The sequence below is a fragment of the Zootoca vivipara genome, chromosome 16, assembly GCF_965207765.1.
Source record: "Zootoca vivipara chromosome 16, rZooViv2.hap1.1, whole genome shotgun sequence".
Taxonomy (NCBI): domain Eukaryota; kingdom Metazoa; phylum Chordata; class Lepidosauria; order Squamata; family Lacertidae; genus Zootoca; species Zootoca vivipara.
The window spans coordinates 16,500,467-16,523,912 of NC_142599.1; the positions used below are offsets into that span (position 1 = coordinate 16,500,467).

General features: G+C 44.4%; 4 protein-coding genes across 5 annotated transcripts; 2 read left to right on the forward strand and 2 right to left on the reverse strand.

Moving 5' to 3' along the window:
• Nucleotides 1–1,394: 1,394 nt before the first annotated feature.
• On the forward strand, nt 1,395–8,808 carry SRSF9 (serine and arginine rich splicing factor 9). Its single transcript, XM_035099134.3, has 4 exons — nt 1,395–1,747; nt 5,285–5,454; nt 6,983–7,155; nt 8,281–8,808. The coding sequence occupies exons 1-4, from the start codon at nt 1,500–1,502 to the stop codon at nt 8,422–8,424; spliced, it is 735 nt and encodes a 244-aa protein (XP_034955025.1). The 5' UTR covers nt 1,395–1,499; the 3' UTR covers nt 8,425–8,808.
• A 3,148-nt stretch (nt 8,809–11,956) lies between these two features.
• Nucleotides 11,957–14,934, reverse strand: GATC (glutamyl-tRNA amidotransferase subunit C). The gene is made up of 4 exons (XM_035099136.3): nt 14,768–14,934; nt 13,396–13,565; nt 12,954–13,057; nt 11,957–12,229 (listed from the first exon to the last, which is right to left on the reverse strand). Exons 1-4 carry the CDS (start codon nt 14,873–14,875, stop codon nt 12,147–12,149), a joined length of 465 nt encoding a protein of 154 aa, XP_034955027.3. The 5' UTR covers nt 14,876–14,934; the 3' UTR covers nt 11,957–12,146.
• A 32-nt stretch (nt 14,935–14,966) lies between these two features.
• TRIAP1 (TP53 regulated inhibitor of apoptosis 1) lies at nt 14,967–17,404 on the forward strand. 2 transcript variants are annotated; one of them, XM_088659791.1, is made up of 2 exons: nt 14,967–15,190; nt 16,563–17,404. In XM_088659791.1, exons 1-2 carry the CDS (start codon nt 15,005–15,007, stop codon nt 16,644–16,646), a joined length of 270 nt encoding a protein of 89 aa, XP_088515917.1. In that variant the 5' UTR covers nt 14,967–15,004; the 3' UTR covers nt 16,647–17,404. The 2 variants fall into 2 exon arrangements, with proteins under 2 accessions (XP_088515917.1, XP_034955030.1); XM_035099139.3 differs by having other exon boundaries at nt 14,967–15,160.
• A 1,823-nt stretch (nt 17,405–19,227) lies between these two features.
• COX6A1 (cytochrome c oxidase subunit 6A1) lies at nt 19,228–22,839 on the reverse strand. Its single transcript, XM_035099137.3, has 3 exons — nt 22,700–22,839; nt 20,956–21,095; nt 19,228–19,493 (listed from the first exon to the last, which is right to left on the reverse strand). Exons 1-3 carry the CDS (start codon nt 22,818–22,820, stop codon nt 19,407–19,409), a joined length of 348 nt encoding a protein of 115 aa, XP_034955028.1. The 5' UTR covers nt 22,821–22,839; the 3' UTR covers nt 19,228–19,406.
• Between the last annotated feature and the right edge of the window lie 607 nt (nt 22,840–23,446).

The window sequence follows — 23,446 nt, forward strand, 5'->3', positions numbered from 1 at the left end:
GGAGGGAAGAGGAAAATAAAGCTCAAAAACTCAGGCCCCAATGTTTGGACAGCTGTTCCTATCTCTCCCACTGAAACAGCCTTTTCCTTAATGTGGTTTTGCTGACGTTTTGGTGGGCAGAAAGGAAGACAAAAGTCCAGCAATAAATCAATGATGGACAATGCAGACACCAAGTGTGATAGCTAAGCTGGCTTTCCATGCACAGGAAGGTACTGTGATTCCGCTTTTAAGCAGTCATGGCTTCCCCCAAAGAATCCTGGGAAGTGCAGTTTGTTAAAGGTGCTGAAACATATTGCTCCGATTTCCTTTGGACCACATCAGCGAGGCGGGAGAGGGGTGGTTCCTGTCTGGGCAGCTCAGTGTTGGTAAATGCCAAGATCTGTCCAGGTCTTCTTAGGCCCCTATGCCTGGGCAGGACGTCTGGAACACCTTTCAGCATACACCCGGGAATCATGGACTCATAACTGGGCTTTATGAGCACCAAATCAGCAGTAAACAGCAGAAGCATTTGTAGAGGTTTCAAAACATTCCTCATTTATTTCTATTAACTACTGCATACTGTATTTACAGATCTGGCTTTGCGAGTGTTATAGCCTCTCACTTAGCCATCTTATCTACAGCAGATATTAAGCTGCACACAGCACACGGCAGAGAGCAGAGTCAGGAATGAAAAACAACAAAGTAACAATTCCTAACTGTTCCCTCCCAACAGCAGATATCACCAGATTTTCAGAACGGGAGGGGTGAAAATGCTCACACCCAGTACCTCCATACAGACTGCCCAAGCTCGTGCCCGGAGGTCACTTTGGTGCTGCTAAAACAGCGGTTTGACTTCATCCCCGGAGGCGCACTCTCGAGACAGAGGATGCCCACAAGATCCCTATACAGTACTGTATTCCCTTTTCCCAGAGCTACAATTTCAGAGAGGTTTAACGGTCAATCCTTCCCTTTCCAGGGAACTCTGAAGAGTTGAAGCCAGTCTGGCATCTACCGTATGGTTATTTATTCCAGCACCTTTAACAAATTACACTTCCTAGGATCCTTTGGGGCTGAAGCCCTGACAAGTGGCATCACCGTATTTAACTGTGCGCATCCGCTAAAATATCCCCGCCCACCCCGCTGGAGGCACCCTTGGCGGACAAAACCTGAGCATGCGCAAACTGCAGCCGCAGCCGCCGCATGCGCATCCAGTGGCTCTTTCGTGCTCCCCCCTCCCTCCCTCGGAGTGAGGGCTTGCATAGGAGCCGTTCCTTCTACCCCCACCCCACTTCCCCATCTCTTCTCGGTGGCGCTCCGCTTCTCTCTCCTCCTCCCCTTTAAGCTGCGGTTCCCCCCCTCCCTGCTCCTCATTTTTTGTCCTCCGTCACGTTGCTCCTTGCGGTGTGTTAAGGCCTGAGGGGGCGGGGGCCGAGGCCGAATCGGCTGACTGACTTGGCTGGCTGGCTGACTAACTATAGGCCCCGGAGGCGTTTGCAGCGGCCTGTGAGGGATTCGGAAGGATGTCTGGGGGCTGGGGCCGGGATATGATGGACTACGGAGGCGGCGGGGCCGGCATGTCCGGAGGGGGCGGCCGGGGCGGCGGGAGCGGCGGTAGCGACGGCCGCATCTACGTGGGGAACCTGCCGGCCGACGTGCGCGAGAAGGACCTGGAGGAGCTTTTCTACAAGTACGGCCGCATCCGCGACATCGAGCTGAAGAGCAAGCGCGGGCTCGCCCCCTTCGCCTTCGTCCGCTTCGAGGACCCCCGGTGGGTGATGGGGAGCGGGTCGGGTGGGTTCCCGGTTTCCCTCAGGCGGGAGGTGGAGAGAACCCCTCCCCCCCACATTATCTCTCATATTTGAGAATGGGGGGGGCTTTTGGGGGGGGCTTTCCCAAGCATGCCTGGATGATGGGGGGGGAGAAAGAAGAGGACCCCCCAACCCCAATTTTTGGCATTTTGTGAATGTGGGGGTCTCCATCTTGCTGGCAGGGTGAGGTGCAAGCCCCGCCTCACCCCCTTCTCCTTCTTTCCCGCCTTTTTAAAATTTATTTTTATTTGGTTCGTTTTGGCGCGTCACATGTCGGCTTTCTGCTATAAGGCAAACCCACCCGCATCCACCCACCCAGACGGTTTTCAGATTTATTTTTTTAAAATAACTGCTATAAGGGGGTTGCTATCCAGCATTCGCTATGTTCCAGAGAGTAGACTCGTTGAAATGGGTGAGCCCAAGATAGTTTGCGTTAATTTCAGCGGGTCTAGAGTACTGTTGTGTAGGATTGACATTGGATATGATCCTGAAATTGATAGATATTTTATTTTGGAATGGTTTCAGCCTCACTAATAAAAATAAACATTGCCTTACAGTGTCACATTATCTTTTTTATGATAATAATTTTTATTAGTTTTCAAATACAATCCAATTATAGCCTCATAATAACAATACCAATTTATAATACAATTACTAATACCAATTGTTCAAATACCGAATAACATTATCATTACCCACCCTTCCCCCTAAGGTTCCAGCAATTGAAATAGTATTAAAAACAGCTTAAAACAATTTAGTTACAGAAATGAGACTGCCCTACAGTCCGTTAATTTCAATGGGTCTGCTATTCTTGAGTAGCACTAAGATAAAATGTGACCCATTAACAGACATAACTTGTATGGGGTCCATCAGTTTCAGTGGGTCTGCTATTGAGTTTGGCAATGGATAAAATCCATTAAAATTGATATGCGTGATTAGCATTGGGTCCATCCGTTTCAAAGGGTTTCCCTAAGTAGAACTCAGTTGCCTACAATCCTAAAATAATCTATATGAAATGTATTGTGTTTATTTCCCACCTTGCTTCCTTCATGGAAGCCAAGGTGGCACACATTGTTATTATTATTATTATTATTGGAATTTATATACCGCCCTATACACCTGGTGGTGTTTTCTCAGGCAGCCTCCCATCTAGGCAGTGAGCAGACCCTGTATTGTATCCAATGCAGCCTACAGCCTTCACCAAAACACATGTTGTTGGACTAGATTGTGTAGAGATGGCAAACTGTTGGAAGGTAACTTGCTGCGTGTCTACTTTTGCATCTGTCACATGAAAAGTTGTTCACCAGGGAATGTGGCTCTTGGTGTGAAAAAGGTTTCTCAGCCCCAGCTTGTGTTGATTGGCAGCATCCAGGGATTCAGACAGGACATACTGGATATGTCAAGGACTGAACTAGGGATCTTCTGCATACAAATCAGGTGTTCTGCCTCTGAGGTATGACCCTTCCCCAACATAGGCGGATCAGATGCACCTAGACCAATATTATTTGCAAGACCAATATTATTTGCAAGAATACCAGCCACTAGTTCAAGGGTGGGAACTGTGGCCCTCCAGATATTGTTGGACTACAACTTCCACCATCCTTGGCTGCTGCGTCTTGCAACTAGGACTGTCCAATAACAGCAGTGGAGGAGCCACAGATTCCCCACCTCTGCTTCAAACCACACCTTGGGTTCAGTTTATTTGTATTCTGCCTTTCAGGATACAAATCCTGCCTAATTCAAAGTGACATGGTTTTTTTAAAATCAATTATATTTAAAAACACGCACAGAAACAAGATGGAGGATAAGATAGTGCCTTTTCCCAATTCATAAATGATTATTCGGGGGGGGGGGGGAGTAGTAAAATGGACTGTGGAATGGCTCATCTGCTGTTAATATTATACAGTGAGAGATCTAGATGTTGTAAAGATCACTGCATCTTTAGTAGGTTGCCAGTCTCTTTCTTTCTTTCTTTCTTTCTTTCTTTCTTTCTTTCTTTCTTTCTTTCTTTCTTTCTTTCTAAATCCTGGAATGGAGTCTTTATGTTTATGAATTAATTTTTAATTCATTAATTTCCATACTGCTTTTCAAGAATAAAATTCTTCACAATGTGGTTCACATTAAATATAACAACAAAATGCAATATATAATATTTTAAAACATCAATAAATCCTATGGAAGGGGTGTTTCCTTCATTTTTGCAGAACTGTGTATATATTAAATCTGCTTTACAAATATGTACTGTTCTGATTCTGGCAAATTCTTGTTAGTATGTTTTAGTCATTTTCTTCAAATATAGAAGTTTATGCAATGCGTAGCTCAACACCACAGCATACATGACTGACAACAGACCATTAATCCTTAATCTGAGGAATGTAGGATTGGACTGCATCAGAAATTAGTCCAGTTACACAAAAGTCACAACCACGACCCCTTAGTGGTGTAGTGAAGGGATTTTTTGGGTGACCACATCAGAGATGATGATTAACTACAAAAAAAATATGCTGGCATAAGAAGCAGGCTGCAGGGGTTCCTAAAGTAGTGTTTGGTACATTGCTAATTGATCTGTAGAAAGTAGTCTGCTGATGGCATTCTTGTTCATCAGAAGCATACAGTGGTACCTCTACTTACGAATGTTTCTACTTACGAATGGAGCTCCGTCCGCCATCTTGGATGCAGTTTAGATAGGATTTTTTCTACTTACGAATTTTTGGATAGGGTTGCTTCGACTTACGAATTTTTTCTCCCAATGCATTCCTATGGGATTCGACTTACAAATTTTTTCGACTTACAAATGTGCGTTTGGAACGCATTAAATTCGTAAGTAGAGGTACCACTGTATAGAGAAACTTCTTCATTTTGCTGTATCTCTTGAAAGTAGCCTTTTTTGCGTAACTGACAATGGCTTTTTGAAACAGCTGGAGCAACAGTGCCTAGGGCACTAATGTTTTTTAACCTGATTGCCACCTTCTTGATTTTACTCCAGGGAGACTGGCAAGTCAACATAGTAATTGGCATTCGGAAAATAAATATGAACTCCCTGGTGCTATGATATGCTAACTGTTGTTGTAAGTGTAAGGCAGAAATGTTCTGAATTCTTTTTATTGTTTGTAACATTTTGAATCCTGATGGTGAATACTGTGTCCAGTCAGTATGTTTCATCCTGTGACTTTTGTCCAAAGCTAGAAACAACTTTATCACTCATAAATGTCAAGTGCTAACATCTTCCAGCTTAGAAACTGGGAACCTCTCCACTCTTTCCAGCCTACTATATATAAATATTTCTATAGTTAAGTTTCAAAGTACAATAGTTCCGAGGACTACTCATTTTCCAGAGCGTTAATCTATTGCAACAAACACAGCAAAGTACCTCTTCGCACCTTAAGGAGCAACAAAATGTTAGTCTTTAAGATACCAAAAGACTCTTCTCTTGTTTTCATACCTTTCCTGTGTTGTCTGGGCAATGCTAAATTCATGCATATATTATTTGTTCACAGAGATGCAGAAGATGCAATTTATGGGAGGAATGGCTACGATTATGGTCACTGTCGCCTACGCGTTGAGTTTCCCAAACCTTCCAGAGGACGGGGTGGAGGCTTTGGTGGGGGGCCTCGTGGGAGGAATGGCCCTCCTACACGGCGTTCTGAATTCCGAGTCCTTGTTTCAGGTATGTTGCCTTCCATACTTCATACTGGCTGGGAGCCATCCTGATGCCATGCCACATGTTTTGTTATATTGGGGAGAAGGAGCTTCTTGCTTCCGTAATACAGGGTTTCTTCTTTAATAAGAAAACTGTTCCTGTGAAGGAGTTTTTTCAGAGCTGCGAGAGGAGAAGACAGCTTTCTGGTTCAATTAACGGAGGAAGCCTATTGTAATTTGCTTTTGGAGTTCAACTTCGTGAATGAATGGTGAGCAAAAGATAAATCTCATCTCCACCTGTAGGCAGGCATGAACTCAATGGACTTGGAAATGGGCAACTGGGAGGGTGAAGGGAAAGAAGAAGATCCTTGTAGTGTGCAGGGCCAGGAGGACTGGGTCTCAAAAGCAAATGATTCTCTGAGACAAAAAAAATGAGTATTACAGAGCTGCCTGAGCTGCTGCTGCTGTGCAGTATTTCTGCTTATTATGAGAGAAAATAACCTGAATTAGATCCCTCAGTTAATAACCTTGTGGATCCCTCAGGAACATTACCATATCTGAAGTAGGTGTCTTGTTTAGTGAGTTGGGCGAGACAGGTGGAAAGTACCTCTTACTGGAGAGAAGTGGATGTATTTTGGAGGTTTTGCCATGGCGATCAAATCTCTGGAGAAAACTCAGCACTCCCTGACCAATTTTATGGAATGGTCCACTTAAAACAAAACTTTTTTTAAAAAACCAACATGTTTATTCCCATGTACTGCTTAAATAAAGTACAGTGACCTATCTTGGTGCTTCTCTGCATGCTACTGTGGCATCCTGGCTAAAAATGTGATTGCTCCCTGTGAGGAAACTACTGAATTGCAATCTCCTCAGCTTTGCATCAGGACCTGAAAACAAAAGTGTTGAACCACAGAAGCCTGGGAGGGCAGGGAGGATATCTGGAGGAATCTCTTTGACGTTTGGCATGAATGGGAGAACATGAATTGCTAGAGAGTATTGTGAAGCGTTCTTGAAAACTGCTAGGAGCAGCAGTGTTCTAGTATCTCCAGAATGCAATATGGAACAGGGGAGCCACTTACCTTTGCCTTTACTTAATGATCATGCTGATAGTTAAACACAGGTATCCTTGCTTCGCTGCCCAAGGACACAAATTGGAATCCAAACTCATACTGTTAGAAGGGGACTATCATTCTTGGATGGGAATCTGATCCTGAGTATCTTAAGTCGTACATGGAGTACAAGCTGTCCAGGCAGAGTTAGGGGTGATGTTAAGTTTACCTTGGACCAACAGGAGGAGGATTCCTTTCAATGCCCAGAACTCTGAATCCTACCTAGGGGACCACCTTGCTGACAATGAAAGGCTCATCCACTCAGGAATGGAACTTAACTGCTGTTCTTTGGATCCTTAATAAGCAGGAAGTCTGTGGAAGTGGTGGATGGAGTCTCAGACCCACTGGAGGTACCATTCCAGGGTGTGCAGCTTTTCCCGGCCCAGCCTAAGCCGCAAGTGCCATCTCTTTACGTAGTCTCTTATGTTTTGTGTTCTCACTGCTCAGGGCTTCCTCCATCAGGCAGCTGGCAGGACCTGAAGGATCATATGCGTGAAGCTGGTGATGTATGTTATGCAGATGTACAGAAAGATGGAATGGGGGTGGTAGAGTTTCTCCGCAAGGAAGACATGGAATACGCACTGCGTAAACTGGATGACACCAAATTCCGATCTCATGAGGTGGGTCCCTGCCTGTGGGTGAAGAGCATGTGCGTTGTGCCAGTCATGGAGGAACATGCGTTAACGTGTCCTGTTGTGATGCTCTCAAGAGGCTCCGGGGGCACAGTCTAGCACTAGTCTCGGAATTGGTGGCTAATGGTAATCCTTATAGCATGTTAGGAATCCAGCTTAAGAGTGGTCAAGGCCTTGTGAAACCTGCCCCATGATGGCGTGGTGTGAGCCCTGACAGCCAAGGCCAGGTTTTCTGGGGTTCATTCCTAAGTTACATGGAAAAAAAATAAGCATTTGGATTTACTTGCCTCTGTCTTCGTCTAGGTAAGTCGAGTTGACTTGCTTTGCCATTCTCCCTTTAACAGACCAAGAGTTGAACAGAGATTGCTAGTGGTTGGCTGTTGAATAAGCTTAGCTCACCTTTGCCTTGGCAGCCAGAGCTTGCATCCACAAACTGCAGCGCTTCTCCCCAGAGATGCTGATGAGTAACCATAGTGGTTACAATAGCAGTCTTTCCCACCTATGCATGGAACCTCTTCCTATGGTGGTCTCATGATGTCTCTGCCATAAACCAGTTTTTTCCTAGTCTTGGGGCATTGCTACCTCTCTTGCAACCACCTTCTTCCATCTGCTGCAACCACCCTCTCTGTCACAGCTGGAGGCTGCTTGCTGTGGGATTTCCCTTCAGAACCTGAGCTGCTGAGATACAATTAAATTAAGATGAGCTGGTGAGACTGTTCACCAAGGCATCTCCCAAGTATGCTGAAGGACTCCACTAGATTACATCTCTTTCCCTCTGGCAGTTAAAAGTTGGAAACTACCGACATCTTCACCCTTCTCTTAGTTAGATGAGGACAGAACGTGGCTGTGTTTGCCTTACTAATACCTGCACCGTACTAGCTGTTATGTAACACATGGCCTTCATCTGTAGACCCTCAAGGGCCAGATCAGAGCTGGCCCAAGGCAGCAGCAGTAAACGGACTCCTACTTGCGTGTATATGGAAAAAAAGCTATCTCCAGCCTCGAGCCACTTGTACATTGGTTCCTGATCTTCATTTTTGGCATTCATTCATTCATAACGTTGACCACAGGATGTTATGCCAATGTTTGGGTTTTCTCTGTTTTAAATTCCAGGGTGAAACATCCTATATCAGAGTTTGTCCTGAAAGAAGCATCAGCTATGGCTACTCGCGCTCCCGTTCTGGTTCAAGGAGTCGCGATTCTCCATACCAAAGCAGGGGATCGCCACGCTACTCTTCTCCCTTCAGGCCATACTGATTGCACCCAACAGGGACTCCTAAAAATGTGAACTGAGCTCTTTATTTCTGCTCAGAGTTTACATTCCAAAATGGATGGATATAGTCTTTCGTAGGAAGCCTTGTTACCCCCCCTTTCTTATTCAATAAAATCTTTTTTTATGACTTACAGTTTTTACTAGGGAAGTGTTGGTAATGAAATACTGTAAAACATTGCCACTTGAACTTCTTTTGTTTGGAAAATGTACATTGTTTTTGTTTCTCCTTCTGAATGAAGGGATATGAGCTTGAGAACTAGTATGCGTTAATGGTTGTCTGCAGGAAGGTGCTGTAAAGGAGTGGAGCAACCTGTATGGCTCAGCCTGTTGTGTTGTTTTGAAATATACTTAAATGTTTCTGTAACTCATCAGTGGGTGACTGTCTTTTGTGCAGGTGGGAAGCTGGTGTAAAATACAGCTTTTAAATTCCTTTCTGTTCCTGGGTTTATCAAAGCCTACTGGTCAAGCCGGGTATTGTAGTGGAAGAAAAATCAACAGAATATTTACACTACAGTAATATAAAAGTTGCTCAGATACTGTATAATATCCCTGAGTGCTTTCAGATGGGAGCGTATTGTGGAATTGGGTGTTGCTTACACAATTTTTTTTTGGCAGCATCTACACATTGTTTTCATAAAAATGCCAATCCAGATAAAAACTGATAAGTGAAAATAACCCATTAGTCATCCACAGTGACCACTGGAGTAGAAACTTGTTTGCAGCATGTGGGGGGAGTTTGTCACATCTGTTGATGTTCTAGTGAACGTTCCTGATTGCCACACCCCTACTTCCGTTTGCTCCTCACCCGAGCGTAGCCTAGCTGTTTCATTTCTGGCAGCAAAAATGACATGAGGCTGCCTATTTCCACTGGCTGCCACATGCAGTGGGCGTGTCTGAAACCATTTCAGCAGAGGGCACATGTGGAACTATCTTGGAGACCCAAATTGCAATTGCACACATTTGACTTTTAAATAAAACCAATAGAACTCTAGCAGAACACCTCTCATACTACTCTCTGTTACATGTCAAGTAAATATCACTCTTGCAAAACACCAGAGTATTAATTAAAATATGAAACCTACAATTGTCCCTATGAAAAACCCACAATCCTCTGTTTTACCCTTTGTTAAACATAACTAAAGCTGGTAACATTTGCTCTCATGCACTTCCTGGGTTTTCTCTCCCTCCCCCTGCAAAAAAAGCTACAGAAATACTTGTGCACCTTCCAGATTAGAAAAATTGGGGAGATGGGTGGAGCAGAAAAATACAGCACAGGTGTATCCATACAGTCAAACTCCAGTATGGATGATGGAATAGCAGTGACTGCCCACAACTGGGAGAACAGACCTCGTAGTTCTTCACATGACATAAATTGGTTATGAAGTCCCAGTTGTTTTAAGGGCCTTTTCTAGAGGCCCCTGTAACTTCATGACTCCCAGCACAAGATGCTGATCTATAAAGCCCTAAACAGCCTTGGCTCTGTATACCTGAAGGAGCCCTATCATCCAGCTCTGAGGGCCTTCTGGCAGTTCACTCACTGAAAAGCGAAGTTACAGGGAATCAGGCAGAGGGCCTTCTCAGCAGTGGTGCCCCTCCCTGTGGAATACCCTCCCATAAGATGTCAAGATAAAGAACAACACAAGCTGCTCAGAGTGGCTGGGGAAACCCAGCCAGATGGGTGAGGTGAGGTATAAAGAATAAATTATGAGGAAACATCAAAGAAAGATAACAGGTGAGGCAACAGAATTAGTGAAGGGGCTGCTGGAATAGGAAGCACAGCTCCAGAGCACAACTAATGGGACAGGTGGTTTCTCTGGCCAAAGACTTGATAAACAAGGGCATTTCCTGTGCATCTAGCCAACTGCTAAATCTGTCCAATTATTATTAATTTCATTTCTATACCACCCTATACCCAAAGGTCTAAGGGCAGTTCACATGAAAAATAAAATACATAAATACATAAAATGCAATGCAAACATTTGCTCCTTTGGGAGGCAGGGCGGAATATAAATTCAGTTAATAAAGCTGTATTAAAGCCCCATTGCTACTTGACTTGTAAACCTTTGAAATTAAAGTTTTGTTGTAGTTGACATGTAAAACGAGATGTTCCATTTCATACCTATGAAGTTGTAGTTGCCTCAAGCCTAGAGGGCTTCCTGGCAAAGACACTATTGCATGCTTAGAGGCTCACTTTTCTATCTTGCCTGCAACCACAGAGAAAGCATTCCCTGATTATGTGATAGTTTATTTAAGTGCTGGCCTGGATAATATTTGTTAAGCCTTGTAACTGCTGTAAAGAAGGTCTAACTTCAGGTTTGGAGCTAAGTTAAACTATTAAGTGTGCTGTATCATGTTAAGGCTGCAATCCAATCCATGCTTACAATAGAGTTGTGCTACTGGTGTCCATGGGATTTTTATATAAATAAAAGGTCAGACTGCATATGTTATACATCAAGCATCCCCAAACTTCGGCCCTCCAGATGTTTTGGACTACAATTCCCATCTTCCCTGACCACTGGTCCTGTTAGCTACGGATCATGGGAGTTGTAGGCCAAAACATCTGGAGGGCTGCAGATGAGGAAATGCACTTCAGATCAGCAAATTATTTATTACATACAGCTCAACAGTATCTTAAAAACTACTGTTTCCTTTTCTGAAGCAGAAATTCATATGCCAATTTGAAAATGACAAATCTAGTTGAGGATAATGTGCTACACTGCGTTTTGATTCCCATTCTAAACCAAATATTGCTATTCTGTGCTCTCAGGTTTTGTAAGTACCCAACCATGAGCCAATCTCATGAATTAACTCTACAGCAACATTCTGTTAGAATAGCATCACAAATACCATTGAGCAACATGCTTGTTCCAAAGGTCTACCATATGTTTCCCAGGAAAACAAAGATCCTATTGTCTATTTCTCACAACTTTTTATGTGTGTGGTTTTTTTAAATAATGGTTCCTTTATGCATTTATCTATCTGTGAAACACTTGATACAACTTGTTCCCTGAATCTGGTACCATTAAACATCACACCTATACTTCTCCCATGTTTTGAGAGATGTAGGCTAGCCCAGAATCTCTCTGGGGCTGGGTAGGAAGAAACTGCCAGAAGTCTCCGTCTTCCCTCTTTCATCTCGTATCATTCTGCGCATCACAGACAGCCACTCCATCCTTGGGCACCTTTGACAGCTGGATATCCTTGAGATTCTGCTCCCCAAATATGTCAGTCTGCTTATCCAGACACAGAACACTGGACAATGACACATCGGTCCTTGCTGTGATCACTCTCCTTTCAATATACAGAGCTCAGAAATCTGCTACATTCTGCTATCTGGTTTCTCGGTCATTTTTCTAAAACCATTTCCCCTTCAGAAGTAGAAAGTTTGGTTTTGGGTGTTTTGTTTTTGAAGGGGCAAAAGGGTTACGGTCGTGAAAATATTTTGGCCATATAACGAAAAATTGTGTTGGGTACACCCGAAACCAATTGAAATAACAAGGATTAAGGACACTTAACTGGGTTGGATTGTTGTCCTCATTGTTGGATTTATACACAATTTAAAAATGCCAGTGTCAATAATAACTTAGGCCTAAGCAGTACAGAAACAGCAGTCATTTCAGAGAGAACGGTCAAGTTGCACAAGGGATGTGGTGAAGGTTTATCCAGGATGCAGTTTCATGGAGTAGATGCTGGCTGCTGAAGAAGTCTATTGTGGCTTCTGTTGTAGAGCATAGGACTCTTCTTTATACAGAAAACTCCTGTCTTCCAGCTGTGGTAAAGGGATGTTACCTAACACAGAATAAAATTGGCTGGAATTAAGTGCTTGTTTGTATAGGTTTGCTTTGACAGCGTAAGCCATTCCCTCTTACACCCAGAGTAAACGTTTGTACCATCTAATACATAGTAAAACTAGCAGTGGTATAAAACCTGTATGCCTTAGTTACTGATTGTTAAGCAAAATGGGCTGACTAATGCTTCTTTAGGGGTTATCGGAGCAACTCTGTTTCTTGGTAATTCCACAATTAGGTGTGTACATTATGCATGCCTGGGATGCATGCAGCGTTCTGCTTCCTGGGAATCTCAGCTTTAAAATCTAGTCCTCGTGTTGGCAAAACTGTGCTTGGGATGTAAGCAAGGCATTGTAAATCTACAAAAGCTAGAAGGGTTTCTGAGTAAGTTTTCCACAGTGGCAAGGGGACACTCTACTGCCCTGCACAGTTGCTTATCCAAATCAAGGACTAGCAAAATTACTGTGCAGAACATCAAAAGCTGTGAAATTCAGCTGTTTATTTGCATAATTCAGGGTTGCTTGGAGGACCCCACCTTAAAAGACAGACCTTATCTTAATCTCTCTTGTACATTAGCTGAATTGGAGATTGTCATTATTTAACTGAAGTTAGTTAGGAGGCGATCGTTAATAAACTGTCTAACACATGTTCTTAAACTTGGAAGAGGTCTAGAAATGTCAAAACTACAGCAAAGCCTTGACTGCATATCTGATGCAAGATAATACCTGGTGGAGCTACAAAATAGTCTTCAATGGTCTCCTTGGCTTTCTCCAGTAGCTCCTCTGCACAGTTGCCTTCTGTGACTTCATCTTCCCTGAGGTACAGATACCTGAGGAGAACAAATAATTATTCAGCCTTGTGGAGGTAGTTGGGATAAATACAGAATTGAAGCAGCTTACCACCTTGTCACCTAAGGATCAGGCTACTCCACCTGACCCCCCAAGGATTCAAGTGTGTTATTCTTCAAAAGCAATCAACATGATTTGTGGCAACAAGCCTTATGGGCTATTTTCTACACATGTATTCTCTGGTTATGATGATGAGTAATAAGTGTTCACAGACTCTTACAAAAACAGCACAGGAATATCCTGTACCAATTTCAGAAGAATTCAAGACTCCCTGCTGGACCAATAGAGAAAATTTTAACAGCTGATATGCAAGTGATACCTGTCTTCCAGTACTGAATCCATCGGCTCTACTCCATCTGTATTAACTGCATGAAGTTTTTCAGCAAATTCAATGGCTTTTTCTAAACGCTCCACACCTTCCTGATTGCGGAAATCGACAAGCGCTAGGCGCTCCAGGTGATTGAGCAATTCCAAAGTTACTTTTTTATTCTGAAAGAGGAAAAGTAATGCAATTAGATCCTGCAAAGAGATCCTCAGTAAATGATAACAAAGCAACTTGTACAGAATCAAATCTCTCTTTAAAAAAACATTTAGAAGGAAATTTGTATTGCAGTTTCTCTTGGCTTTATATACTTGTTGCTCTTTCTGTTTCGAAGTATACATGTTTAGAGCTGCAGTGTTGATTGCATAAACTTGTTAAAAACCCACAGCTGAAATACTTAAACAAGCCAAACTTTCCTGAATTCAGTAATAATTGGAACAGAGGACAACAGTTATATAAACAGTGAATACCAGAGAATATAGATCCTACTGGAAGGACAGTAAGGTATATTCCAACCATGCACAAGCCATAGGTTTATGATATATACACACACCCTCCACTCAGGTTCTGCTGAGAGCAAAAACTGCAAGGTTTTTAGCAGGGGAAATTAGAATAAGATCTATTATTTGATTATTGATGTAATCCTCCAAAATGTATTTTGTATACTTAGGTTTTTACCTCTACAGTACTTTTTATTTTATTCCTATGGCTAGTGGCCGATGCTGATTCTTCTGATCTGACCTGATCCTCCACCCAGGTAAGGAAGAGGCATGATCACAGTTTAATGGCATATTCCAGCCAGAAAAGGCACTCGAGCAGAGCCTGTGAGAGGCATGACATGGGCAGAATCTTGACATGATAGATCCAGAAGCCTGCAATCAGCCCCAGGGCCTGAGGTTTTCCACCCTCTGGTGTACGTGGAACATAGGTAGCGGATTTACACACCCTTGGGCCGTCTAGCTCAGTATTGCTTACACTAACAGGCAAGGCAATGACTCTCCAGGGTTTCAGACAAGGAGTCTCACCCAGCCCTACCTGGAGATGCCATTGGTGGTCGAACCTGTGACCTTCATGCAATGCAGCTGCTATAGTCACTGAGCCATGGCTGCATGCTAATTATATGAAATAGGAAGAACCTTGTAAATCACCTTGAGCTCCTTGGAGGAAAGGTGGCCAACAAATGTAATTAATGCATCACTGTCATCACAATTTGAGAGCCCTTAAGCTAGATGCCCAAGAACCCACCAGTGACTGCTGTTTTTTGTTGTTTATTAAAGACCTACACGCGCTAAGAAGTACTCTCTCCTGACTGTCTCCTCGTATTTCTGGGGACAAGCTCTGCTTAGGCACCGCCGGGCCTTTTACTCACCCGGTGGGCCCCTGCTTCCCTAGGCTGCGCGGGGGGACCCCCTTCAGCAACGCCAGCCCGAGAGCAAAACCCCGCACGGAAGACACCGGCGAGCCGCCGAGCCCACATGCCTTCCTCCGGTTCGGCGCTCCGGAAGCGCGTCGGCACGTAACCCCGCTTCTCTGCGCAAAAGGCGGAAGTCGCTCTTACTTCCGTGTTCGCGCTTGGAGGGTCGGCTCCGTCGGTGCTGCGGTCGCCATGAACAGCGTCGGCGAGGCCTGCACGGAGATGAAGCGGGAGTACGACCAGTGCTTCAACCGCTGGTTCGCCGAGAAGTTCCTGAAGGGCGAGGGCGGCGACGGCAGCGGAGACCCCTGCGCCCAACTCTTCAAGCGCTACCAGCTCTGCGTCCAGGCAAGGGAGGGCGCCTCAGCGCATGCAGAGGTCGGGGCGGCGGGGCTTGCGCTTCAAGTTTCGGCTGCATCTGCACATCGCGTTTAAAGCGCTATTTATTGCCTTTCTGTCTCACTTTATTTCCTCCAAGGAGCTGGAACACAGTCGCCTCTCCCCAATCTCAATCCTCGTAGGTGAGGTTGCGAGGCTGCGACTTCCTCAGGGTCACCCAGTAAGCTCGATGGTCCAGTAGTGATTTGAACCCTGGTGTCCCAGGCCCTGGTCCAGCACTCTTGAACACAACGCCTCGCCATCTCGCAAAACACATATTTGAACCACTTAAAAGCTGCAATAACACTGATGGTCACAGCTCAAAGAACTCTAGAAACCTCAGTATGTTCAGGGTGCTGTGGGCTGTTAGGAGATGCTTTTGCTTGCCTCATGTAGCTGCCATTCCCAGAGTCCCCTGTGATGGTGAAGCCATTCTGGGAATTGTAGCTCCGGAAGGGGAATTCAGTGGTCTCTTAACAAATCTGAGAGTCAGTGTGGTTTAGTGGTTAGCAAATCAGACTACCAGGACCTGGGAGAAAAAGGTTCAAATCCCCACTGGGACGAAGGTCATTGGATGTACCTTGTCACTCCCTCTCAGCCTAACCTACCTCATAGGGTTGTTGTGTGGATTAAATGAGGAAGGGGAGAATTCTGTGCGCCACTTAGAGCTCCTTTGAGAAATAGGTGGGGTAGAAATGCAATTTTTAAAATAAAAAATCCAGCACCCTTGACACACTACAGTTCCCAGGATTCTTTGGGGGAGGTCATGGTCCTCTAAAGTGGTATGATACTTCTTTAAATGCAAGATGTGGCTCTCATCTCTACTAAGGGACCTCAGGTGGGGTGTGCTTGGTGGTGGTCAGTGGGGGAGGGCATGCAGGTCTTCCTTTAAGTGAAGCCAGACAAGAACATAGGTCAGCAACGCCCGGCCCATGGGCCGGATGTGGCCCACAGAGGACATTTATCCAGCCCACGGACCGCCTGTGAACCGAGCCACCCCCAAATTTTGCAATTCTCCCTGTACAAATAGGGAAACCACTGACCTGAGCATAATACGGAATTTGGGGGCTTTATCAGATGTAGTTCTATGTTAAGGTCACTTAGAAGTACAGTATACTAGTTTCACTGGTGAAATGTTTTGCAGCAGTGGATCATTGTGGAGCGTGAGAATGCAAAATTAGGTGGTTGGTAATGTATCTGCCATGCAACAAGTTTCGGCAAGCACAGCAGTTGCACTGGATTTCTCTGTTGTGGAGCATTAATTCTCACCCTTGCAGTAGTGGGCAGAGAATGCCTTTGTGTTTTTTTATATTTTTTATTTTTTATAATATTTATAAATATTAAAATATGCTTGACTTTTTGCTTCTTCCAGAAAGCTATTAAGGAGAAAGACATCCCCATTGAAGGACTGGAATTCATGGGCCCCAGCAAAGGAAAGTCGGAAAACTCTTCTTGACCATGATGGTCACACACACACAAAAAAAATTCTGAACACACACCAGCATGCTAAATCTAGTTGGCTGCTGGACAAGGACTCTAGCTATGTTGTCCATGGGTATGGAGAAATTCAAGGACTGTTCAGCCCATGAGCAGTAACATCTGCCTCATTAATCTAGTAGCAAGCTTCATATCTACTGACGTATTGTGGGTTTTATCATGTGCACAGTGGGATTCTTCCGATTTACAACTGAATGTATTTCTAACAAAGGAGTTGGGGATAAATTAATGCCTGGTTTTTGATCATCCAGTTGTTTTTATTTATGTAAATCTTAACTGCAACTGTTAAAATGAATGTCAAGGTCAATCTCGTACATTATTCAATGTGTTCTGTTGGGATTTTATTTTCTGTTTGTCAATTCCACTTCAAGTGGTAGCAGAGAATTCCACTTGGGCTGTAAGTTAACCTAACGTTAAAGTATACCATATTCAGTGAAATAGTGCTGGAGAAATACTGTGCCTTCCTCTGAGGAAGTTGGCCTCGTTCTATGTCTGCTTGTTCAGCTATTCCATGAAGCCCAGGCCAGATGTAGAAGTTTCAGGGGTACAATGCTTTTTATTTAACAAAGGAAAGAAAGGTTTCAACTTTAGCAGTGTTGTTGGGATTGACCTCAAAAACTTTAAATTTGTCTACAGCATAAGATGGATGTGTAAAAGGTGGGTCTCCATTTCACTCTGCCAAAGTCAGATTATTAAAATGAGCCCGCATTGTTTTAAGTTGTTGCCTGGTTTATAAACCTGTAGGAGGAAATCTAGAATTGAAACAAGTTGGTAGCTGATATCAACAATCATCTATCTAGAGCAGGCACCCCCAAACTGCGGCCCTCCAGATGTTTTGGCCTACAACTCCCATGATCCCTAGCTAAGAGGACCAGTGGTCAGGGATGATGGGAATTGTAGTCCAAAACATCTGGAGGGCCGCAGTTTGTGGATGCCTGATCTAGAGTCATACAATCTTACTATAGTAGCTAAAATGCATTTGTGTTCGTTCAGAGGCAGCTGGATCAAAACCCAAAACTAGGAAACGGACAGCTCTGTATATGAAGCTTTTTAAAGTTTGTTATGTGAGAGGTTGGCCTGACACCCGTCTCTTGACAAGACTAGTTTCTTGAGCAAAAGGATTTCAGTATAACAATAAGAAGTGTAGACCTCCCCCCACATGCACATTGTTAATAGATTTTAGGGCAGGCATCCCCAAACTGTGGCCCTCCAGATGTTTTGGTCTACAACTCCCATGATCCCTAGCTAACAGGATCAGTGGTCGAGGAAGATGGGAATTGTAGTCCAAAACATCTGGAGGGCTGAAGTTTGGGGGTGCCTGCTTTAGGGGCATAGCAAATGGGGGGGCTTCTTCTCAACCCCATTAAAAAATCTGTATTTATTTTATTTTTTTCTAAATCAGCATTTTTAAAAAGAAAAATGCTGTTTGTTTCATATTAAAAGGACTGAATTCAATAGTTGGGTCACCTGCACAATCCCACAGAGAATTTTACAACCAACTTCTTGCAGCCCTGTTGTCAGTGTTGGAAATGTTCTTGCAACAGAAAGTGCCTTCTGATATGATGAATCGGCTGTATGCATTCTGCTGTGTGCAATAACAGAATTAAACAAGATTAATATATATATAAGACTGTAGTGGCCTTTACATTGTGTAGCACTGCTTCGGAGCATCGTAGGTGAACAGCTTACACCACTGGTGCTCTTCCCTGAACTAGGGAAGATACTTACCATACAAGTTGCTAAAATGACAGCTGTGAATGTCAGAGCGTAAGTCTTGGCTGCCTCTGCCATCCGTTCAGTTCAATGGCCTCACCCAAATCTCCATCTCAGTCAACGCAGCAGCAACAGAGCTACTGGTCTGTCTTAATAGGTATGTACATAGAGCACTATGTAAAATTCCACTAATTGCCAATTCATTTCATTAAATAATCTTAAGTATTTAGCCCTCCTCATTATTGAAGGTTGTGATTAGTGCATAAATCCACCATTAGGAGAACCCTGGGCTCATTCACCGGAGGTACTAGGCCTCCCCTAACACCCACACATGCCAAATATATATGTAGATATAAGCTGGATAAGAATGTGTTTTGGGTTGCAAAAATAAAAAGGTTCACTTCCATGAAAATTATACAGTGGTTAAGAATCAGAATGCAAGCAACAGATGTCTTTGATAAAGTTGAAAAAATGAAGCTGTTACTGCAATTCATTTGTTTTAAAATCACTGGTTGACTAGTTCAGCGCTGGCTGAGCACTGTAGCCAAAAGTTGCGATGGCACCAGATTGGGGGAGGCTGTTCTCTGCTTTTGTCATCCCTTTGCATACTACAGAGAAAATTTATCACTTCATTTCAGAATATAATCTGCTCAAACATGAAATACAGTATAAGAAAACCATACAGTGCTTCATGTTCCCATTTCCCCTCCCCTCCCCAAAGAACCTTTAATCACTGCTTTCTTGTACAGACACTGCTGTTTTAAGTTGTCTTAAACCAAAAGTGTAGCCTCTCCAGGATAGTTAAGAAAAACCACAGAAAAATTTGGTTGAAAGTGTTTTCTTTTTCTTTTTAATGTGACCTCTGGAACAAACAATACATTCTGCTAGAGGTCAGAACTTCATCATTTCATAGTACTGTATAAGGAATGGAGAGCATTGCTGGTCCCAACGTGGGTCTTGGTACAGCTACCTTAAATGGTCCCCATGGCTGGCATGATGCAGTTGCTTAATGGTCATCTTCATAGCCAGTTGGCAGAGCGTTAACATGGGGGTTGTGGAAGAAACTGTGGTTTCCATCACCCCATGGGAAGGGCTATAGAAAGAAGAGATTGAAGTTTTTAGCAAATTACAGAGCAGCAATTCAACTACTTATATTATTTAAAAAAGCAGTTATTCTGAAAATGATGCTTGAAAAGCACTACAGTAATTGGCATCAAAGAGCAGGCTAGATCAGAAGTCACTGCTACAGAGCAGGGACAACTTGGAAATAGTAGTTTCAGTTACTGGTGACTCAAAGCAGGTTACAATTAAATACAAACTACCAGCAAAACTGAGAGACAAAAGACAGAGCTGACACTAAATTATAAAAGAGAGCAGCTCTTTCAAACAGTCAACACCACTCCCTATATTGGCCACAGTTAACATGGTATCCCAGAGCTTGGGAGCCACTCCTGTAAGATTGCTCATACTCATGGTCATTAGACCATCTGGAGGGCAACAGGTTGGGGATGACTAGGTTAAACTAAAGGCTTAAAATGACAGCTGTATAGAATTGTAGATTTATAGAATCATGGAGCTGGAAGAGACTCTAAGGGTCATCTTTCTAGCCCTCCAGAAGTTTTGGACTACAGTTCCCATCATCCCTGACCACTGGTCCTCTTAGCTGGGGATCATGGGAGTTGTAGACCAAAACATCTGTAGGGCCGCAGTTTGGTGGTGCCTGTTCTAGCCCAACCTCCTGCAATGCAGGAATCTCAACTAAAGCAGCCACGATGGAAATTAGAGCTCTTTATCTTTAGGTATGTACATCCCACCCTGTTCCATTCACACCAGTGGTTGGGACAAAGTCACATGGGTGGGCCACAGGCAATGACCCAACAGGGCCATTTTAGTAGCTATTGGGACATTTAGAAAAAAAACAAAGTGCACATATATTTCAAATGGTATGTTAAAATGTTTTAGTGTAAAATAAAAAATGGATAATAAAATAAAGTGGGACTAAAATGGCACTGGCTGTGGGGTGAAGGGCAGTGTAGGGCTGGGCACATCTCAGGCTGGTGGGACCCACTTCATTTTTCATTGGGCACCCCAAGATCAACAGGCCAGAGCTGGGTGCAAAATCAAACAATGCAGTTTTTTAGGGGGAAACAGACTGTTTTTGCTTTTTAAGTTGATCTTTAACATTACCGTTTTATCAGCTACTTCTTTTTTAATGAAATACAGTTTTTGCACTAACATTTACTACCTTCCTCTACTATATAATTTTGGAAAGTGGCTTCTCTGTATGTTCTTTATGCATTTGGTTACCTCTTCAGATCGCATCATCAGCCTATCTGGCATGACGGATCCCGAGATGGGGGAATAGCATGTTTAGATACCATGGGATGCTGCTTTGCATCCAGATGAAGGGCTGAACCTTTCCAAACTGCACTGATTTGGAAACCTCTTCAGACATCATCACCCAGTTTGGTGTAGCACTACGAGCCATCTCCTTGTTAAGTGGTCCAAGTAAATAAAGAACAAGACTTGCTTGTGGTCAGGTTTGAGTCCAATACCTTGGTCCGGATGCGCAGATGGGCATAAGGAATGAACTCTGGCCTTTCATGTTCGTGCTGAGACTTCAGGTAGCAGTTCAGCATACACACAGCAACTCCAGGCAAAGCAACCACGAAGGACAGGATCTTCCACATGCGAGCTAATGGAAAGAATTTGCACACAAGCAGAAACTGATTGGTTGCCCTGTTTTTTGCAAAGGGGGAAAAGCACAGCACTGATACAATTAATCCCTGAATACAGTGGTACCTCGGTTTGCAAATGCAATCCGTTCCGCGGAGGCGTTCGCTCGCCGAGGTATTCGCTCGCCGAAGGCACGCTTCTATGCATGCGCGAGCTGCGCAGATCGCGTCTGTGCATCCAATGCCGCGGAACCTGGATATAAACACTTCCGGGTCTGCGGCGTTCATAAACTGAGGTTTTCGTAAGCGGAGGTAGTCGTAAACCAAGGTTCCACTGTATCAGCTTCTTTATAGTGGGATCCCTCCTCTCAAATGGCCAATAACTGGCCAATAACTTCAGCAGTGTGTTTCAGAACAGTTTGCAGGCACTTACGGTTGGCAGGGGTGGGAAGTAAGGAAAAATAAAAGAACCTCCGCTTAAGTTGTGCTCTTTTTAGAGTATGAATGTAAGAACCTAGCTGAATAAGACCACAGACATTGTGTTCTCAAAGTAACCAACCAGATTTTTCTGGGAAGCCTGAAAGCAGGACCAGAGTACAATGCTCACCCCCAGCAATCATCATTCAGAGCTATTATTGACTCCAATAATGGGGAACAGCCACCAGAGCTGGTAGTCATTAAAGCCTTATCCTTCACTGACTTGCCTGAACCAGACTCCTCAACCTTGTGCCCCCCAGATGTTGCTGGGAAGGGTGGGCCTTTGGTCTGATCTAGCAGCTAGGACTGGGCAATATATCAATATATAATCCAAAACTGGCTTGAAGTCTATATTGTGATATTGGTTTCATAATTTCTGACCTGGCAAAATATCGCAAATCATTATGAGTGTGTGTGTGCACTATGCAAAAATCACAATATGGGGAAAACCATGAAGCCAGCCAATGCTCTTGATTCTTGCAGCCGTTAACTCTGCTGACTCAGCTCTCCCCTGCCTCCTACAAGGAGCAGCGAATCACAAGATCAGTCCTTCTCCATTGCCAGTACTAAGCAACTGGTAGACTGCTTCTGTTCTGACCATGGAGGTCCTATTTAGTGGCCACCAGAAAGAATGTAGGCCAGTGGCAGGGCAACAGCTTTACATACAAAAGGTCCTAGGTTTCATCCCAGACAGGGATTGAATCCTATCTCCAGATATGGCTGGGAAAGACTCCCTTCTTGAAACCCTGGGGAGATGCTGCCAGTCCGTTTAGGCAATGCTGGGCTAGATGGACCAACGGCCCGACTTGGTATAAGGCAGCTTCCTATGTTACTTTTGGGGAAGCGCTGTCACTCAGTGGTCGAGCACTTGCTTTGCATGCAGAAAGCTCCAGGTTCCATCCCCAATGACATCTCTGCATAAGGTTGGGAATAGATTCCCACCCTGGAACCCACGAGAGCTGCTGCCAGTACGTGTAGACAGTACCAAACCAAAGGGACCAAACGGACCTGGCTCGGCATAAGGCAGCATCCTTTGTTTGGTGCCCAGAGGCGGCCTGTCCCCCGTCCCCCCACGCTCTGCTCCTTGCCGGCGCCGGCAGGACCGCCCTCTTCCCCGCAAGGTCACCCGGTCACAGGCCCCACTTACTGGACCCGCCCTCGCCATGGCCCGACGCCGCTGCCGCAGAGAGGAGCCGCTTCAGCCCGGCCCGCGGAGTTGGAGCTACCAGTTGCCGGGAGGCCTTCCCGAGCACGACCGCTGCCGCCATGTCGCCACCGCTTCTCGATTGGAAGGCTTCAGTCGCTCTCTCGGTACCGGAAGCGGATGTAAGGAGACGGAGAGCGGGCGCTTGCTAATGACGTCAGCTCCAGGGGGAGCGGTGGGAGACATAGCGCAGAGGGCGTGCCCCAAACATAGACTTGTAAGAAATAGAGTCACGCACACGAGACTCACTTCCGGGCTGCTTGGGGCAGACATGGGAGCTGTTGGTTAAAGCAATTGAAGGAATCTAGCAGTTTAGACTGTCATCCTAAATCCGCTTGAATTCCCCATTTAATTTAATAGATTGTTTAGGGTTGTGTTTGCTGCCTGTTGTTTCTGATTCAGTTGGTATCTAATATGTGTGGGGAGGAAAGAGTTTTGTTGTTTTGTTTGGAGAATTTAACTTTAAAAAGTTCAAGCCAGCCAACTGGGCAGAAGAAGGCTTATGATTGCTATTGGGAGCTAGATCTGACCTGGTGGCCTTGCTTCAGCCACAGGGGTACTTTTGAATGGGGGATTTGTGGGTGGCACACTGATGTTCCTGGGGATCAGGCGAACAATTTGCCATTAGTTCTGTTCAGAATTATCCATACAGCTTAATGAGCACCTAGGATATCATATAACCAAATGGAA

What these genes read in the sequence shown, in the direction of transcription:
- GATC (XM_035099136.3), bottom strand. Translation starts at nt 14,875, where the DNA reads ATGTGGGCTCGGCGGCTCGCCGGTGTCTTCCGTGCGGGGTTTTGCTCT. An exon ending in GATTCAGTACTGGAAGACAG is followed by an intron (nt 13,058 to 13,395) that starts GTATCACTTGCA and finishes TGTTCTCCTCAG; the next exon opens with GTATCTGTACCTCAGGGAAG. An exon ending in CTATTTTGTAGCTCCACCAG is followed by an intron (nt 12,230 to 12,953) that starts GTATTATCTTGC and finishes ATTCTGTGTTAG; the next exon opens with GTAACATCCCTTTACCACAG.
- TRIAP1 (XM_088659791.1), top strand. Translation starts at nt 15,005, where the DNA reads ATGAACAGCGTCGGCGAGGCCTGCACGGAGATGAAGCGGGAGTACGAC. An exon ending in GCGCCTCAGCGCATGCAGAG is followed by an intron (nt 15,191 to 16,562) that starts GTCGGGGCGGCG and finishes TGCTTCTTCCAG; the next exon opens with AAAGCTATTAAGGAGAAAGA.
- SRSF9 (XM_035099134.3), top strand. Translation starts at nt 1,500, where the DNA reads ATGTCTGGGGGCTGGGGCCGGGATATGATGGACTACGGAGGCGGCGGG. An exon ending in GTCCGCTTCGAGGACCCCCG is followed by an intron (nt 1,748 to 5,284) that starts GTGGGTGATGGG and finishes ATTTGTTCACAG; the next exon opens with AGATGCAGAAGATGCAATTT. An exon ending in CCAAATTCCGATCTCATGAG is followed by an intron (nt 7,156 to 8,280) that starts GTGGGTCCCTGC and finishes TTTAAATTCCAG; the next exon opens with GGTGAAACATCCTATATCAG.
- COX6A1 (XM_035099137.3), bottom strand. Translation starts at nt 22,820, where the DNA reads ATGGCGGCAGCGGTCGTGCTCGGGAAGGCCTCCCGGCAACTGGTAGCT. An exon ending in CCATGGCGAGGGCGGGTCCA is followed by an intron (nt 21,096 to 22,699) that starts GTAAGTGGGGCC and finishes TCTTTCCATTAG; the next exon opens with CTCGCATGTGGAAGATCCTG. An exon ending in ATCTGCGCATCCGGACCAAG is followed by an intron (nt 19,494 to 20,955) that starts GTATTGGACTCA and finishes TTCTTTCTATAG; the next exon opens with CCCTTCCCATGGGGTGATGG.